Source organism: Muntiacus reevesi, chromosome 18 (assembly GCF_963930625.1).
Source record: "Muntiacus reevesi chromosome 18, mMunRee1.1, whole genome shotgun sequence".
Classification (NCBI taxonomy): Eukaryota; Metazoa; Chordata; class Mammalia; order Artiodactyla; family Cervidae; genus Muntiacus; species Muntiacus reevesi.
In genome coordinates this window covers 5,249,908-5,267,900 of record NC_089266.1, presented here as the reverse complement: position 1 = coordinate 5,267,900, position 17,993 = coordinate 5,249,908, and the positions used below count along the sequence as shown (strand labels likewise).

At 59.5% G+C, this 17,993-nt stretch overlaps 1 protein-coding gene across 3 annotated transcripts in view; it reads left to right on the top strand.

The window, feature by feature from the left end:
* The window catches only part of SDK2 (sidekick cell adhesion molecule 2), a 261,245-nt gene that overhangs the window by 219,477 nt on the left and 23,775 nt on the right, over nucleotides 1-17,993 (top strand). For 2 of the 3 annotated variants that reach the window (XM_065909896.1, XM_065909894.1), the window contains 8 exons: nucleotides 746-849; nucleotides 1,350-1,420; nucleotides 2,929-3,064; nucleotides 4,657-4,713; nucleotides 5,939-6,040; nucleotides 6,183-6,298; nucleotides 12,597-12,783; nucleotides 15,569-15,706. In XM_065909896.1, the coding sequence (XP_065765968.1) occupies nucleotides 746-849; nucleotides 1,350-1,420; nucleotides 2,929-3,064; nucleotides 4,657-4,713; nucleotides 5,939-6,040; nucleotides 6,183-6,298; nucleotides 12,597-12,783; nucleotides 15,569-15,706 (911 nt within the window). The remainder of the gene's footprint in view (nucleotides 1-745; nucleotides 850-1,349; nucleotides 1,421-2,928; nucleotides 3,065-4,656; nucleotides 4,714-5,938; nucleotides 6,041-6,182; nucleotides 6,299-12,596; nucleotides 12,784-15,568; nucleotides 15,707-17,993) is intronic. The other variant, XM_065909895.1, reaches the window with a different exon arrangement.

The following is a 17,993-nucleotide window of genomic DNA, read 5'->3' as shown; positions in this document are numbered from 1 at the left end:
TCCAAACCTCCCTCCCACCCTCCCTGGAGCCTTGTTAGGGCTGCCTCTTAATTATCTATTTCTGGAGCCTAGAAGCCCCCCCTTTGAGAGAGGCTGGCCACTCTTCATTAGCTGGATCCCGCCAGCCAGCCCACGTCTCCCTCTCCATCTTTAATAGGGGAGTGGAGCTCCGCTCCGAAATCCTGCCTTCAATTTAATTCCTACTGGGATGTATTTTTAATATTCCAGTTGACGTGACCGCGAGTTTTGAGCAATACTCTTCTCCTCCCCACCCCCCCCCACCACACCCCCAATAAATCAAAAAGGAAGCCATTTGCCTGGAAAGGAAATGAGCCTTATAGAGATGAAGTGCTGGTTAACTCTTGAGACCCTCAGCTCCTTCTGAATTTACTAACCGAAAAAGCAGGCAGGCAGTTCTTGGGGGCGGGGTCAGCTCCCAGTGGGGTTACTCTGCCTGCAGGCCCCTCCAAGGTAGGATATATGTGGATGTTTCCACTTGGGGGCCCCTGGTGTCTAGCTGGGACCAAGGGTGACGCCACGTCCCGAGCTGGCCCAGTCTAGGGGGCCCCAGGGCCTGGCCTAAGCCCCAGGTTGTTGCCTTCATGGCAGACTGTCCTTCTGAGCCTCCCTGCTCCTGAATGTGTAATGGATTCGCACCCTCCAGGGCTGCCCTGGGGAGACAGCAAGCAGAGGTGAGGGACCTAGAAGGCCACCTCCAACGTTCATGTACAACCTTCCTCTACAGGCTCAAGCCATTCACGTCCTACAAGTTCCGCGTGAAGGCGACCAATGACATCGGAGACAGCGAGTTCAGCGAGGAGTCAGAGCCCCTGACCACCCTGCAGGCCGGTCAGTGCCCCCTGCTCGGGGCTCTCTCTCGGTCTGCTGGGCAGCTGCCGGGCGCTGGGCATTCTCTTTGTGGGGAGGGGTCCTCCAAAGATGGAGGGGCCCTAGGCCTGTTGGATCCTTGGTCTGGCTCTCTGGGCAGAGTCCCAAGGAGGTTTGGGTCTGAGGGGCCTTCTCCAGGGCTCAGCACCCACAGCCAGCCTGGCGTCCTCACGTCCTCTGTCCTCCGAGCTCACGGCCAGCCCCAGGAAGCCGCGTCGGCGTGGGGAGGCCTGTGGCTCTGGGGGCAGAGAGGAGAGACTCCACCCCCGGGTCTGGGCTGGGGTCAGGGTCCCGGCCCCTCCCGCCATCCACACTGGCTCTTCTTCTGCAGGAGTTGGGGCGGGCGGTGGGGGTAGACTGTGCCTGAAGCAGGACCAGTGTCAGCCGACCCCGGTTCCCACGGCCTCCCAGGGGCCCCTGTCCCGCCCCCCAGAGCTCACCTGTCTGCCTCTCCCCTCCAGCCCCCGACGAAGCGCCCACCATCGTGTCAGTGACACCCCACACCACCACCTCGGTGCTGATCCGATGGCAGGTACGGCCGGCAGGCGGGGAGGGGCCCGTGTCCCGCGCGGTCTCAGTCACACTCTGAGCTCAGACCAGCAATTCACCAGCCCTGGCAGGACTGGAACACGATACCCACATGCATAGACACGCACACTCACATGTACACGGACACACCCTTCACTCCTCTCCCCAGTAATAAGATCCCACCATGTACGCTTGTGTGGATGAGGACCCAGACTTAGGGAGGTGATGAGAAAGTCCCAGGTCACACAGCTACTAGCTGGCACTAGGTTCGGTGCCCTGAGGTCAGCAGAACCCTCAGACAGAGACAGGCGTGGGGCGTCCAGGGTCTCCGGGAACCCAGCCCTGCTGTGAATGAAGGGGTTCCCAACAGAGACCAAACATAGCTGCGCGTGCCTCACCTGTGCCCGGACAGGCTCTGTCCTGTGAGCAGGAGCCCACTGTCCAGGTGTAAAGAATCCCCTTCCATCCCTGCCCACCCGCGGCCACTGCTCGTGTGGGCACCACCTCTCACATGGCCCGAGGAAGACCCAGGACACTTCTCAGAGAGCCGGCTGCCCCTGGGTACCTTCGCGACCCTCTCCAGCCCCCTGAAGTCCAGCCATGGGGCTCAGCAGGTCACCCCCAGAGGCCCCAAAACCAGGAACTCGTGTCTCCTTTTCTCAGGATCAGAGGGGCGGGTGCTAACCTTTGCCCACCTGCAGTCCCCCTGAAGGGGAAGCCTTTGAGGAAGAAACAGGAGGGATCCCCCAGCTCTCCCCCAGCCCCAGGCCCCACCTGAGGAGGATGGTCCAGGAACCAGGAGCTGCGAGGAGGCGGGAGCAGGGTGGGGCCGTCGTGATGGAGCAGCAGGGAGGTGCCAGCTGCAGCCAGGGATGCAATTAAGGAGCTCATAAAAGGCTGAACTGTTGCAGCAGGTTTTTTAGAAGAGGTGTCATAAAAGGTAGTTTCCACCTTCTCCAGAAGCCTGTCCTCCAGCTCATCTGAGGACGGGAGCAGAAAGCAAAGCAGAAAACGATAAAGAGGTAGAGGAGCAGCGCAGGGAGACACCCGCCCTGGGTCTCGCTGAACAGCCGGCCAAGGGCTCTCCCTAGCTCCCTAATTCCCGGGAAGCTCCAGGAGAGCTCGGGCAGGGTGGGTGACCGTGTGAGGCAGTTGCTAGACAGGGAATGACACTTTAAGGCTCGCTCTGCGTCCAGAGTCGTGCCCAGGGCCCCCGCGATGGGCAAGTTCCTCTCCGTCTCTGAGCCTCGTTTTTCTGCTGTGTTCAATGGGGCTGGCGTAGTGATCCGGGCCGCGCCCTGCCTCACAGAGAATGCTCCGGGGTGGAAACGCTCCGAAAATGAAAGATGCTCAGTGCCCCTTGGATTCCTTCTGCTGGTCCAGATGCAGTCACTGCTCTTTGACCGCGGGAGGCGGGGTGGGGAGGGAGGGAAGGAGGGAGGGGCCGAGTGGCGGGGGCGGGCCGCCCGGTCCAGCCCCGCCGGCTCCATCCTCCCACCCCCTGCCCTGCAGCCGCCGTCGGAGGACAAGATCAACGGAATCCTCCTAGGCTTCCGGATCCGGTACCGGGAACTGCTCTACGACGGACTGAGGGGCTTCACGCTGCGCGGCATCAACAACCCAGGGGCCAAGTGGGCGGAGCTCACCTGTGAGTGACAGCGGAGGGCGTTGGGTGGGCGGAGCCTGAGCCTCCCCGCGGCCTGGAACCTGGTTAACCTGAAACCCTGCCGCCCGTCCTTGTGTGCGCCTCTCAGCCCGTCCCATTCAATCATCACCAAGTGCATGTTTGCGTAGCACTTCACATGCCCCCGGACGCTGGGGGGACACCAGGGAGCAAGACAGACAGGTCCCTGCGCTCCCAGAGCTTGCAGGCTGGAGGAGGGGCCAGGTGCTGGAGAAGAAAACCCTGGTAGGGGTGCCTAAGACCGCTGGCATGACCGTTGTGACCGGCGTGTTCCAGGGGAGCCTGAAGCCAGTGTCAGACAAGACGTCCCAGGGGATGGCCGTGGCGATGACCCCGAGGGATGATTCCAGGTCTTAAAGAAGCAGGGATGGGAGGGTCCTGGCATGTGCAAAGGGCCTGAGGTGGGAAGGACCCAAAGCCAAGCCAGGTCGTGTTCCAAGGGCAGCAGTCTAGCCCCTTCTGGTTCCTCGGAGAAGTTACTCTTCTGCCCTGGGGTCCTAGGAACTCAGCCTGCCTCTGCAACTGGAAGTAACACACGAGAAGCCGAGTAGAAACTCCAGAGAGGCATTCAAGCCGGGGAAGGACATGCCGTGCTTTGGTTAGGACGCTTACTTTGGGGCCTTGAGGATGACGGCTGGTGATGGGGCAGGGGCCCAGGTAGAGGCGAGTACGGTGACGTAGGTGAGAGTGTGAGGTTGGTCCCGAGGCAACAGGCCTGGGACAGAGTCGAGCCAGTCTGGGAGATGGCGTGCTGTGGTCCACCGCCGCCCCCCCCCCCCCCCCCCCCCCGCCAACTGATTCATGCTGGGGACACGGAAGGGGGTCGGAGGAATCGGTCCCCAGATGGGCAGTGGGACCAGACCAGAGACGGGCAGGAGCAGAGGAGCAGCTTAAGATCCTCTTGATCCATCTTGACGCTTCCTCCCATCCTTCTCTTAAACCCTCTGCGCCTTGTCTTCCAGAGGGTATTAGCAGACAACAAGATGATTGAACGCGCAGCAAAGGAAAATTAATAGAAAAAAACTCAGAAGGAGCTGATCCAACAGCTTGCATTCTTTTTTTTTTTATCTTTTGGCAGACATGTGCTGGTGGTTGTGATTTTATAGGCCTGTGTATAATACAGTCATATTTCCTAGTAGTAAAATGGCTTCTGGTTCATATGAGGAAATTAACGACACCACTCCATCATGGCAGGAAGTCAGCCTTTAAACCAGGGCCCAGAGGGTCCCTCAGAACCGTCTCCATCTGGGGGTGCTGGGCTCCCAGGGGCTCCCGGTGCCCTGTGACCTCCGGCGGGTGCACGCCAGGGTGGGGCAGCACCGTTCTGGGAGCTGTCTGCCCCCACCCAGCCCCACTCCCGCCCCGGCCCCTAACTCAGGAATCTGGAAGCCCCTTCCCTCTGCATGTGTCTTCCCATCCCGCCCCCTCGTTGGGGTCTCTGTAGCGCGGTGGGGGGGGGGGTGGGGTGTGTACTAACCTCCTTTGTCTGCTGTCTCCCTCCGGCCCCCTCCGCCCCCCACCCCCGCCCTGACCACCCCCGCAACCCCACCCCATAGCTTTCTACTCTGTGCGGAACCTGAGCCGGCCCAGCCTCACGCAGTACGAGCTGGACAGTAAGTCCCCCGCACAGCGGCTCCCCGACGGGCCAGGCCTTCCGCGGGGAGGGGAGAGGGGCCTCCAAGGGCGCCTGCCCGCAGCCCAGGGCTGCGCCCACCTCAGGCTGCCTGAGGAAATGTGCCTTCCTGCCCACACGTGACTTCCCTGAAATGCACAGAAAAGCAGGGGGTCTCCGGGGAGGGTCTGCCCCAGCCCTCATCCATCCCGGACAGAAGAGAAAGGAAAATGGCTTTGGCCTTACGCTCTGGGGAGCGGGGGATGGTGACGGGGGTCCACGGAAGGACCCAGTGGTCCCGCTGGTTGGATGCGCGGGGGGTCCACGCTGCTGCCGCCCGTCTCATCCATCAAAGGCACTTGTCAGCTCAGCTCTCTTGCCCGCCGAGTTCCACCCTGAAGTGAGCAGAGCTCCTTCTTCCCCCAGGGACCAGGACAGGTCCCTGGCTGGTGCCCCGGCCCCCCACCCTCACTCTGTTCCTAACATCCCAGAGGGTGCTCGGTTCTCCTCAAGACCCGGGGCCAGGGGGCCTCCCGTTAGGGGCCCACGCTGGACTGAGTTATTCATCTCCTTCCTTCCTCGTGGGCGCAGGGCCGAGGCTGTCAGGGTGGTTAGAACGCCCACCTAGGGAGGGGGAGCAAAGAGGAGCCCCCCCAGCAGGCACAGTGATGCCCCCCAGGTGTCGGGCCCACTTTCCTGCAACTGCCCCTCTCCCAGCTTCTAAGTGTCTCCCAAAATAAGCAAGAACGAGGGTTTCTTAGCCCCAGATTCACACCCAATAAGCCCCTCTCTCTAAAGCTGAGCCCCGCCCCCATGTTGAGAGTTGGTTTAGGGAGACTGGCCCGGGGGCGGGGTGGGGGTGGGGAGGAGCTGGGAACCCGGCACCCCTGTGATCAGGGTGCCCGGGAAGGCAGGGAAGACGTGGCCTATGACCCGGCGTGTCCGGGAGAGTTTGGATTCGCACCTGTTGTCTCAGCATGCATGTTAGCAGTGCCCCTTTCGGTCCTAAACGCGTCCGGGATGGTCGCAGCCCGTGCGGGGTCCCAGGGGTGAGCCAGGGCGCCCCCCGCCGTGCCGGCCGCCCCCGTCCCCCAGCTCTTCCCTGTCCCTTCCTGGGCCTGCTCTCCGGGGCCCAGGCTCGCCTGGGTGCGGCGTCTCAGCGCCCCGCAGCCTCCGCCCTCTGTGACGTGAGCTCTGTCTCTCCCCTCCCCGACTGTCGCCCCCAGACCTGAACAAGCACCGGCGCTACGAGATCCGCATGAGCGTGTACAACGCGGTGGGCGAGGGGCCCTCCAGCCCCCCGCACGAAGTCTTTGTCGGGGAGGCAGGTGAGCACCGCTGCGCTTCCAGCCCCCCCCACCCCGGCCCTCCCCTGCCCGGAGAAGCCCTGCAGGAGGGGGTCTGGGATCTCGGGGCCCCGCGCCTCCTCCCTGGGGGCCCCCGCACACTCAGGATGCCTCTCGCCCCCAGTGCCCACCGCAGCACCCCGCAACGTGGCCGTCCATGGCCCCACGGCCACACAGCTGGACGTGACGTGGGAGCCGCCCCCGCTGGAGAGCCAGAACGGGGACATCCAGGGCTACAAGGTAGGGGTGCTCGGGGCAGGAAAGGGGGTCCAGGGGACCCAGGGCCCGGCGGGGCTTGGGAGGGACCCAGGTGTGGTGAGGGGGAGAGGCCCGGGTCTGCACCCGCTCCCTTGGCTGTTTGCATCCAACCCACTGAAATACACGCAGCTGGAGCAAAACGCTACCCATCCTCCCGCCATCCCTGGGGCGGGCGGTACTCAGATGCTAGAAGCTCGGGCCATGCCCCAGCTTGTACCATCCCCGCAGCTTCTACAACCCCTGCCCAGCCCACCAGCTCCCAAAGCCACCGTGAGACCCCTTGAGGTGGTTATTTGGCCAACTCTAGTTACAGTATGGAAGCTAACTGAACGGCCAGTTAGTAAAGGACCACCGGCAAGGTCTTGGAAATCTCTGTTTAAAGTTACTTCTAGATTTTAGACATCGACGTGTGTTATGAAAGGGTTCTATTCATCTCCAGTATTTGCTAAGCCCTTTAGAACTTCCCTGGTCGCTCAGATGGTAAAGAATCCGCCTGCAAGGCAGGAGACCCAGGTTCGATCCCTGGGTTAGGAAGATCCCCTGGAGAAGGAAATGGCAACCCACTCCTTTGGGTTGCCTAGTCGTGCCTGGAGAATCCCATGGACAGAGGACCCTGGCAGGGTAGAGTCCACGGAGTCACAAAGAGTTGAACACGACTAAGCAACTAACGCTTTCAGTTTTCACTTAAGACTCTTGAAAGCCTGCTAAAGCTGGTTGGTTATGATTGTACCCATTGCACAGATGAGGAAACTGAGTCCCAAGTTAGTGGCTCAATGAGGTCACCAAAAAAGCTGGCAGCAGAGAGGCAAACTCCAGGTCTGCTGGTCCTCGCCCTGTAGAGGGTGGGGAGGAAGCGCTGGGCACACAACCTCTGGGATGTGCTTAGTCACTCAGTTACATCCGACTCTTTGTGACCCCATGGACTAGCCTGCCAGTCTCCTCTGTCCATGTGGATTCTCCAAGCAAGAATACTGGAGTGGGTTGCCATGCCCTCCTCCAGGGGATCTTCCCCACCCAGGTCTCCCTCATTGCAGGCAGATTCTTTACTGTCTGAACCACCAACCACTGGAGGAAGTGGCAACAGTGATGACAATAACGATGGGCTGCTTGGCTGGACGCTCAGCCGGTGGCCATGTCTGCAGCCTGGCTCCCACGCCAGTGTCCGGCGCCGCTCTGATTCCTGGTGGTGGTTTGTTGTTCCGGAGGGCGGTCCAGTGCAGTGGCAAGGTGGCGAGGGTGGGAGCCCCCGGGAGCTTCCTGGTTCTGCCCAGGTCGCACAGGCAGAAACCGAGTTTCCGCAAAGGCCTTGCCGGGTCACACAGCTTGTGGAGACCCCGTATATAGGAGTCTGGCTCTGTGTGGGGTGACGAAGGCGGGAGCGAGGAGAGACGTCTCGCCAAGGATGCTCTGAAGATGGATGACGCTCCTGAGCAGCGCCAGCTGGGAGAACTAAATATTGCGCTCCTAGCATATGCCTCCCCAGGGACGACGAAGGAGCCCGGCGGGGCCTGCTCTAGCTTGGCAGACACCAGGCTGGGGAGGTGTGAACGCCTCCAGTTAATGCACGATCCCCGGAAATGTGTGGGTGCCCAGGCACCATCCATCACACCGCCGACGTCCACGTGCTCAGGGGAACGTCAGAACCAAGCATGGATGCCAATGAGGGAAAGAGAATTGCCACCTCCCAGACCTGCATTAGGACTTCCCTGGTGGTAAAGAATCTGCCTGCCAATGCAAGAGACATGGGTTCAACTCCTGGATTGGGAAGATCCCCTGGAGACAGTAAGCGTGCCTGGAGAATCCCCTGGACAGAGGAACCTGGTAGGCTGCAGTTCATGGGGTCGCAAAGAGTCAGACACGACTTAGTGACTAAACAACAACAAGACGTGCATTAACATCCATGCTCATCGGCCTTAACGTCAACCGTGTGTTCCCACCACCAGCCAGGGGTCGCGTCAGGGTGAGCTGTGACGTGTGTGGGGGCAGGCAGGGCGATGCAGCCAACCTTTCAGGAACACGTGTTTATTGAGTAGGTATCTTGTGCCCAGCTGTGTTCCCGATGCTGCGATTAACTCAGAGACAGCATGAGCTTAAACTGTAGGAGAGGAAGGCTAGTGATATACAAAGCAAAGAGCAGCTCCAGCTGGTGGTAAGTGAAGAGGGTTAAGGGGCAGGTTTGAGACTTTAAATAGGGTCTTCGGGAGAGGACTTAATGAGAAACTGCCACGTGAACAAAGGCAAAGGTGAACTGGGTGTGAATCGCATGGATCTGAGAAAAAGTATTGCAGAACAAGGGGGCTGACGAGCAAAAGCCCTGGGGTCAGTGGGTGCTTGACACGTACAAAGGCCAGCACAGACACCCGCATGTCCCAGCATGATGGAGTGCATCACCTGGAGCCTTCTGAGCTTTCGCTGAATGAGATGACGGCCATGGGGGCCTTGGGGACAGAAGATGGACCTGGGTGACTTGGGTTTTTAAAGCTTGTGCTGGCTGCCGCGTTGAGTGGAGTCTGCATCAAGGCAAATGCAAATCCATGAAGAGGTGGCGGCATCATCAGGTGATAGGGATTTAGATCAAGCAGTAGCTATGAGAAGCATTTACTGTCGGTTCCATTTGAAGGGGAGAGCCAGCAGAATTTGCTGATGAACTGAACATGGAAAGTGAGAGGAGGAAAAGCAACAAGGATTTCCAAGCAGTTGGATAATGGAGCTTCCAGTTACAGAGTGGGGGAAAAGGAGGAAGTGAAGCAGAGAGCCGGAGAAGGTTTAACATTTGTTGAATGTCCGCGGGGAAACGCTGAAGGGAGCTGGACACAGGTGCGGAGTCCAAGGGAGAAGTTCCATGCTGAAGGTGTGAATGGTGAAAGCCTCCAGCATACAGATGGTACCAACAGCCTGGAGATTAGACATGGTTAGAAAACACCAGATGTCTGGAAACTGAGCCCTAGGACCAAAGCAAGTGATCGAATTCTCAAAACCCATGTGAAGACTGTGCTTTCAGAAGGAGGGAGGAAGCAGATGCGCCAACTCTCCTGAGAGCTCAAACAAGAAGAAACCTCGGAGGCAGTTATTCAGGGATGGGCAGACCACAGCCCGTAGGCCTAATCTGGCCCCCAACTTGTTTTTATAAATAAAGTTTTATTGGCACACAGCCACACCCATTTGTTTACAGATCACCTTTGGCTCCTTTCAAGTCATAGGCAGAGTTGAATAACTGCAACAGAGACCGTGTGGCCTGCAAAGCCTAAAATGTTTCTTACCTGGCGCTTTACAGGAGTTTCCAGAGCCCTGGATGACTATATTAAACCGGCCAAGTTCACGGGGGACTCTGATAAGAGTTCGGGGCAGGGGATGCCTGCTTGGAGTGGGTTCAAGAGAGAATGAGGAGAGGCAGCCAGTACTAACATCCCTTTTGAAGAGTTTTGCTTTAGAGAAAAGTGATGAAATAGGCTAGAGGCTGGAAAAAGACAGTCAACGGAGGCGGTTTTAAGATGGGAGGAATAACTCGTGTGTGTGTGCTGATAGGAACAGTTCTGGAAAGAGGAAGAATTTCGTGATTCGGTAACGAGAGGAAGCTGTGGTGGGTGATGCCCTGGAGGAGGTGACAGGGGCTGGGATTCAGGGCAGAAAGGTGGGGTCACCTCAGTAGGGAGCCGGCAGTTTGGCCCTAGCTGCAGGAGGGAGGCAGAAGGTAGGGACACAGGGTGGGAGGTGGTCCAGGTGGCGAAGGGAGCGTGTAGAGTCTCCCATGATGGCTCCGGTGCTCCATGAAGGGCCCGCAGCTGGGAGCAGGGATGGGGAGGAGATGCGTGGAGCCGCGAGGTGGGATACTGCAGTGGGTGGGCCAGACCAGGGTAACACAGTAGCCGGCCACTCGAGGCCACTGAGTCACACTGAAGGTGTGACTGTCTTCCAGCGACAGCCAGCTATGTGATGTGAGGGCTTGGACCTGACTTAACTGAGGCTGAAGTCCAGCCTGGTGCCTCTGATGAAGCCAGAAGGGGCAGGGACCCCGTGCTCTGTGATGACCTCGAGGGTTGGGAAGGGGTCAGTGGCAGGGAGCTCCGAGAGGGAGGGGATATATGTTTACATGTAACCGGTCCGCATGGTTGGACAGCAGAAACTAACAACAGTGTAAAGCAATTATACTCCAGGTTTAAAAAGCGGGCCTGGAATTGAGAATAAGAGATAGAAAGTAGTGATTATAATTCACTCCCGCACCTGTTCCCGTCAACAGACAGTGTTTATCCATCAGCAGAGAGTTATTGATCACCAACAGGTGTGCCAGGCATGATTCTAAGTGCTTAAGACACAAGGGAGCCAGAGATGTGGGCCCCCCGAGGAGCCATTTCCTTGCAGACACCTGGCCACCACCAGCCCGCACGCAACTTGGCCATGCGCCACCTGCTGGGGCGCTCAAGGCTCAGCCCCTTGGGCTGCTTTGCACAAATGTCATTGAATCGTCATTTAACAGAAGTCTGCTGGATTCAGCTCACGCGGGTGAGACCCACCTGCGGAGGGTGCCCATTTATGGACGTGTGGTGGCTTGGGTCCTGGACCCCCCCCCTCGTGCCAAGAATGTGATGCCAGCGACTGGACCCCCCTCTCCTGCATCATCACTTTTCTTGCTCTCAAACATGTTCCATCTTTCGAATGTCTCTTCCTGACCTCACGTTTGCTTCAGCCATTTTTCCTGGTTGGCCCCTTTCTTGCATAAACCCTCCCCCCGAATGTCTGTGCCCCTTGCCTCTTCCCCATCTCTCTTGAATCCACTCCGAGTGGGTTCATTTATTCTTTCCAAACAGCGAACCCATGAACGAGTGATTTAATGAGGGACTATCTCAACTCCCACACGTCTACCCATGTCAGAAGACTGGAAAAAGAAAAAGGGGTTAGAAAAAAACACAAGGATTTTATAGTACTGAGGCATCCTAACTGCCAGTTCACACATGCCAGGTGGGGACAATTTTATTAGCTTTTTCTCACTTTCATCAGCTTTCTCCAGGCAAATTGAGAAATTGAGAAGCCAAGAGCATGCAGAAACGCTTTTGGCCAGCAGGTGGTGCCAAATGCTCTCTAATCCACGGGGCCTGGGGCTCCCCGCGTTCCACGTGCTCCGGACACAGAGTTCTGAAACTAGGGAAGGATGCGCGGGCCTCTCTGGCTGTTAGTGAGCCCTAACCCCGGGTTAATAAGTAGAGGCCTTCCTCGGAATCCGCAGGGGATTGTTTCATAGACGGCTCTCCATATCCGCGGTTCTGTGTGTGCCGATTCAACCCACCGCGGACCCAGTTGTACTCATCTGTTGAAAGCAATCCATGTAGAAGCGGACCCGGGCACTTGAGATCCGAGCCGTGCCAGGGTTGCCTGTAATCGTAAGCGCTGTGGATCTGCTGTGCTCCTGGACTAAAGCTGCCCGCAGCCTTGTGAGTCTTCCTTCTTTCCTCTCCATCACGTTGGTCCTAGGAAGTGGGTGTCCTTGACCTCCGCTATACAGAGGAGACTACTGCAGCTCAGGAAAGTCTCCTGCCCGAGTCAGCGGTGCCCGGGAGTCAGCCCAGGCGTGCCCGCCTCTCCTGCGGGCTGTGCAAACTGCCGTGTGCCAGCAGCTCCCCCGGACCCTGCAGCCGTCGACAGCTCCCGGGTGATGCCGGTGGGCTGGTCCTTGAACCCGACTCTTGGCTGGGGTGGAGTCTACCTGCCCTGCCCTCCGGATCCTCAGAACAGAACTGGTTTATACCTACAGTGACGATTCTGAGGGCTTACGTGCCCAGGCTGTGCTAAATCCTTCAGGCCTGCCATCAACAGACTCGGGCTCTGTGCCCTCGTGGGGTTTACAGTCTAGCAGAGACTGAAGGATTAGCTGTGAAAACGAAGGTTCTGGAAGGGTTTGTAGAGCAGCTCTTAAATACTCCTCTTTTTCCTGGGCTTCCCAGGTGGCTCAGCGGTAAAAAGCCTGCCTGCCAATGCAGGTGACGTGGGTTCGATCCCTGGATCGGGAAGACCCCCTGGAGGAGGAAATGGCAACCCACTCCAGTATCCTTGCCTGGAGAATCCCATGGACAGAGGAGCCTGGTGGGCTACAGTCCATGGGGTCACAAAGAGTCGGACACAACTGAGCGACTAAACAAGAACGGTACTATTTCCTGGGTGACTCACACCTGCCATCCAGGTATGTGGATGGTTTGAGCGGAGATGTGTCTGAAACCCTGGGATCAGCCAGGGGCAGGGGGGAAGCCGGGTCATGGCCTCCCTCACTCTGCCTCCTCTGTGCCCACAGATCTATTTCTGGGAGGCCCAGCGGCGGAACCTCACCGAGCGGGTGAAGACGCTTTTCCTGGCCGAGAACGGCGTCAAGCTCAAGAACCTGACAGGCTACACCGCCTACATGGTCAGCGTGGCAGCCTTCAACGCGGCAGGGGACGGGCCGCGGAGCACCCCCACCCGGGGCCAGACCCAGCAAGCAGGTGGGGGAGGCTGGAGGGGCGGGTGGGGAGGCGAGGGGGCCCCACCTGGCGCCTGGGCTCACGGGCGGGAGGAGGCAGCTGAGCGATCGGGGCTGGGACCCCAGGCCCCATGGGATGCCCTATGTAGAGTGGGAGCAGAGCCCACCCAGAGGGGCCCAGACGTGAGTGCTCAGAAGAGACGAGCTGGGACTTCCCTGGTGGTCCCATGGCCATGACTCCATGCTCCCAATGCAGGGGGCCTGAGTTCGATCCCTGGTCAGGGAACTAGATCCCACGTGCTGCAACTAAAGATTCTGCATGCCCCAACAAAGATCAAAGACCCCGAGTGGCACAGCTAAGACCCAGCATAGCCGAATAAACACATTTTTTAAAAACAGAATAAGAGAGGCCCTATCCCTAGAAAGCCTTGGCCAGACCCCACGTCTAGCCCTTCCTTCCTTCATCTTCCCACCGAAGCCCTCCTTGCCGACGGCCAGTCTGCAACCAGTCAGCCCCCTTCTGCTCCCTGCCTTCTTCCCACCCGACTTGCTTTTATCTCCCCAGCTCTGACCACATCACCATGTACTGTTCACTTACTGAGCACCTTCTCTGGGTCTGCACTGTGCTAGATGCGGGGAATACAACAGTGAAGGAAACTGATGAGGCTCCCTCCTAGGGAGGAGTTGGCTGGTAAACAAGCATCTAAAGGAATTAACCTCGGGTGGCAGGGGGTGTGAGTGGTCTCAGGACAGAGGCAGGGGGTGGGCAGATGGCTTCGGAGAGGTTGGCCTGCAGAGAGGCCTGGCTGAGCAGCTGACATCCGGGCTGAGATTTCAGTGGGAAGACGAGGCCAGTCATGGGAAGTCCTGGAGGCAGGGGGTGTGGGGGGGGTTCCGGACCCAGGGACCAGCAGATGCCAAGGTCTGGAGGCTGGAGGGCCCAAGAGACCAGAGAGCGGGCCAGGTGGCTTGAGAGAACGGGAGTGAGATTCAGGGGGTAGGGTGTCTGGGGGCCTCAGAAGGAAGTCCGGCATTAATTCTAAGCGTGAAGGGAAGCCATTGGTGGGGATAAGTAGCTGGGCTATAGGATCTGGCTTATGTTTTTGAAAGATGGCTCTGGCTGCTGAACAGAGGACAGGCTGATGGGATGGCCGGAGAAGGCAGGGCGGTCCGTTAGGCGGCTGCAGGTCACGCAGGGGAGGAGCGGGCAGGGTGCGAGGCCTGCAGCCCACACGGGGAGGGCACCCCTCCAGACGGCATCACTGCCACTCGAGCTGCTGTTCCCAGCGGGCACGTGGTAAAGAGCCCGCCTGCCAATGCAGCAGATGTAAGAGACGCGGGTTCCATCCCTGGGTCGGGAAGATCCCCTGGAGGAGGGCACGGCAACCCACTCCAGTGTTCTTGCCTGGAGAACGCCATGGACAGAGGAGCCTGGCGGGCTACAGTCCACGGGGTGGCAAAGAGTCGGACACGACTAAAGTGACTTAGCACGAACACGCGCTCATGCGCCTTCTCAGGCATAGGGTGCACTTGATCTTGCCGGAAGCCCCCGGATGGGCCCGTTTCACGATGAGCACAGGTGGCTCGGGAAGTGAGGCTTCTCCCCCACAGTCCCCCCGCTGGTCAGTGCGCGGAGCAGAGGCTGGAGCCCCAGATATCTGAGCTTGTCCTGGGCTGCCTTCACTGCTTCAGTCCCCTCGTTTGCCTGTGGTGGAGCTTCCTCGTGGATTTGAATACAAGCCTTTGGTCCTAACCTCACTTCTTTCTCAAGCTGCTGCTCCCCCTTCTATCCATCATCTTTCTCTTAAAGAGACAGCGAGACCCCGTGGAGTCTGTTCCCAAGTATTGTCCTCCTCGGGGACTGGCTCTGGCTCCGGAGACACGCCTTCCTCCGCCTGGCTCCCGGGGGTCTGTCTGCCTGTCCCCACCACGCTCTGTCAGTGTCATCGGCCGGATGCGGACCCCCGGGAGCCTGGATGCTTCCGTCAGCGGAACGGAGTGTTCCGCCTCACGTCCCTCTCACAGAGCGGAGGCAGGAAGGGCCTGCAGACCTGACCTCCCCCCTTCACAGACGGCTCACTGACGCTGCCTCCCGGGGCCCCAGCGGAAGCCGGCCCGGATCAGCCCAGGCTCGGTGGGGAGGCAGCACTGGACAATAATAGCCTGGCCGTCCCCCTGCTGGAGCCAACTTGGGATGCTGCAGGCTGGACGCTTCCCTCGCTTCCTCTCTGTCCTCCCCCTCAGGCCTCTCTCCTCCTATGGTCTCAGGGTCGGGTTCTCAGGCCAAGAAAACATCTTCTTCCAGATAGTTGACAGGTCCTGGCTCCGGCTGTTTCAGCCAGCGTGGTCTCTCTTGGCAGTAATCCCTGGGGCCTCAGGACGAGAGAGAGGCCCTGTCCATGGCAGGGCTGGTCGTTTAATGCCCAGCTGATGCTCAGGCCCAGACACCCGCCCTGCCCCCCCAGGGAAGCCAGGACATGACCTGGCACCCCCGCCTCCACCGCAGTGACCCCAGGGGCCCTGCTTTCAGGGCCCATTAGCAGGAGGAAGCCCGAGTTCTCCCACTTTCTGAAGACAGAATCCTCCTTTCTCCCAGTACTCCCTGTCGTTGGGGAGAGTGCTAAGGCTGTCAGCGAGGGAGGGGAGGGACCCGCTGCCTCTAGCGACCCCTCCTGCCCCCTGTTGCCTCAAACCGCTTCCTTGTTTGTCCAGGGACCCTCACGCCCCTGCTGGTTCCTCGGAACCAAACCCAGGGCTTTGAACCTCCAGAAGGGAGAAAGCAAAGCCCCTCTGCTCTCTCCCTCCAGCCCCCAGCGCTCCCAGCTCCGTCAGGTTCAGCGAGCTGACCACCACCTCCGTGAACGTGTCCTGGGGGGCCCCGGAGTTCCCCAACGGCGTCCTGGAGGGCTACCGGCTGGTCTACGAGCCCTGCACCCCTGTGGATGGTGAGTGGGGCCCCCTTCCAGCGGGGCTGCCCAAACCTGCCCTCTGCACGGTTCCCCTCCGTCGTCACTATGCAGAGTCCAAGCGATGAGCCTCTCCCCACGTATGAACCATATAAACCGGAGGCTGAGTCCCGGGCAGGGCAGGGGCGGGGCCAGGGTCAAACAGCGGCATGTTGAGGGCAAGCTGGAGCAGCAGCCCCAGCCTCCTGAGTCCTAGGAGAGAATTTTTAAGTATGTTCTCCCCCGTCAGCGGATAGAAATGGGGAAGAAGGAAGAACACCTGGGCAAAACACCGCATCCTGAGATGGATCACAGAGACGGACCCAGGGCCTTCCCTAGGGGCCCAGCAGTTAAGACTCCCAGTGCAGGGGCCCCGGGTTCAGTCCTTGGTCAGGAAACTAGATCCCACACGCCGAAACTAAGAGGCCACTTGCGGCAACTTAAAGATTCCGCATGCCACAACGAAGAACTGTCAGTTCAGTCAGACTCTTGGCGACGCCATGGACTGCAGCACGCCAGGCCTCCCTGTCCTTCCCCAGCTCCCGGAGCTTACTCAAACTCATGTCCATTGAGTCAGTGATGCCATCCAGCCCTCTCATCCTCTGTCGTCCTCTTCTTCTCCCGCCTTCAATCTTCCCCAGCATCAGGGTCTTTTCAAATGAATCACAGCCCACAGCCCAATAAATAAATATATTTTTTAAAGGATAAAAATTTTCAAAAAAAAAGAATAAAAATAAAGATGGACCGTCCCCCAAGGTTTCATCCTACGTGTCCCCACACCCCCCCCCCCCCCCGGCCTTAGGGACTCATCTTACCCTGAGTTAGTTCTCTGCCTTTCGTGGGGTCAGGAACCCCTCTGAGACTCTGATCAAGGCCCTGGAGCCTCTCCCCGGGCAGATGCAGAAGTCTGGGGGTCACGGCACCCCGCTGCCCTCTGGGAGCCTAAGCTCCAGCCCCTGGCTCTGCAGGTTGCCCTCTGCTGCCCTGAGCCCTGGTCCTGTGAGTGATGCTCAGAGCTCTCCCCGCAGCCCCTGCCCTAGCCCTCCCTCCAGGCCCTGGACAGGACCCTGCCCACCTCCCGGGCCCCCCAGGGGCTGCCCCACCGCAGCTGAAATCACAGCTACTGAGTCAGAAAGGCAGGAAGGAGACTATGCCTCGGGAGGCCTGTGCCCAGGCCCAGGGCCCAGCGAGGCCTCGGGGGTATGGCCGGCCACCCCTCGCAGACCACAGAGCCGGACCAGAACAAGGCTGAGCCCCGGGAGCTGAGCCCTTCTGGGTCAGCCCAGGGAACACTGGCCCTCAGTCTTCCCACCCCACCTGTGTGCCAGCAGCTCCCCGGGGCCTGGAGGGCCCCAGGAGGAGGGGTGGTCAGGTGCGGGACCCAGGAAAGGAGCCGTCCTTCCCGCGGAAGGAAGGCGAGGACAGAGGTCATGGGGGCTAGGCCCCCCTCGGAGCTGTGTCTCGGGGGGTCCACGCCCGGAGAAGTGCGTTCCCTTCACCTGCTTGTCACTCAGCCCAGCGGCATCTGGACCACGTGGCGCCTCTGAGGCCTTCCAGGCTCCCATCCACCCTTGACAGCCCTCTAACGGGAACTTCAAGCCTGGGCTGGCAAGACGGTGCCCAGCCGGGCCAGCAGCACGCCTGTGCCCCGCTCCCGTCTCCACCTTGGGCTCTGGTCGGCAGCAAACAGGCCTCACTAGGATGCAGGGAACAAGGACACACCACCCCTGGCTCCCTGTGGGGAAGACCAAGACCCAGGCCAGTGAGGGGTTTGCTCCAGAAAGTCGAGGGGCCTGTACCCAGGGCTGCTGACCCAGGTCTCTGGGCACATCCACCCCGTGACCCCACAGCCCTGTGACCCCTTTGGGAAGCCCCCCCCGGAGCACCCACTGATCTGTCCGTCAGGACTGCGTTCCCCGCCCCCAGCCAGGTGCTCGGTTACTTTCTTCCACCTCGTAGCACCTGCCTAAGACGCTGTTGATACCCTCACTCGTTAGCGCAAAGTGAAGCCAGGGCAGGAGACGTGCGTGGAGAACCCGGGGCCAGTTCTGCACTCTGAGCCCAGCCTTCTGGCTACAAAGTCTGTCTCCCAGGGGTGACCAGCTCCTCCGTGCATGTGGAAAATGAAACCGGGTCCCGGAGAGGCTGGTGGTCAGGGGGACTTTGACGTGGGTTTATGCACAGAGCATAAACTCTCACCTCCTGGAGACCATCCCAGACTCCCCTCTAGTAGCTAAGATTTGGGGTGCCTTTGGCGCTAAAGAGCCTGGTGGGTGCGGCTGATGGA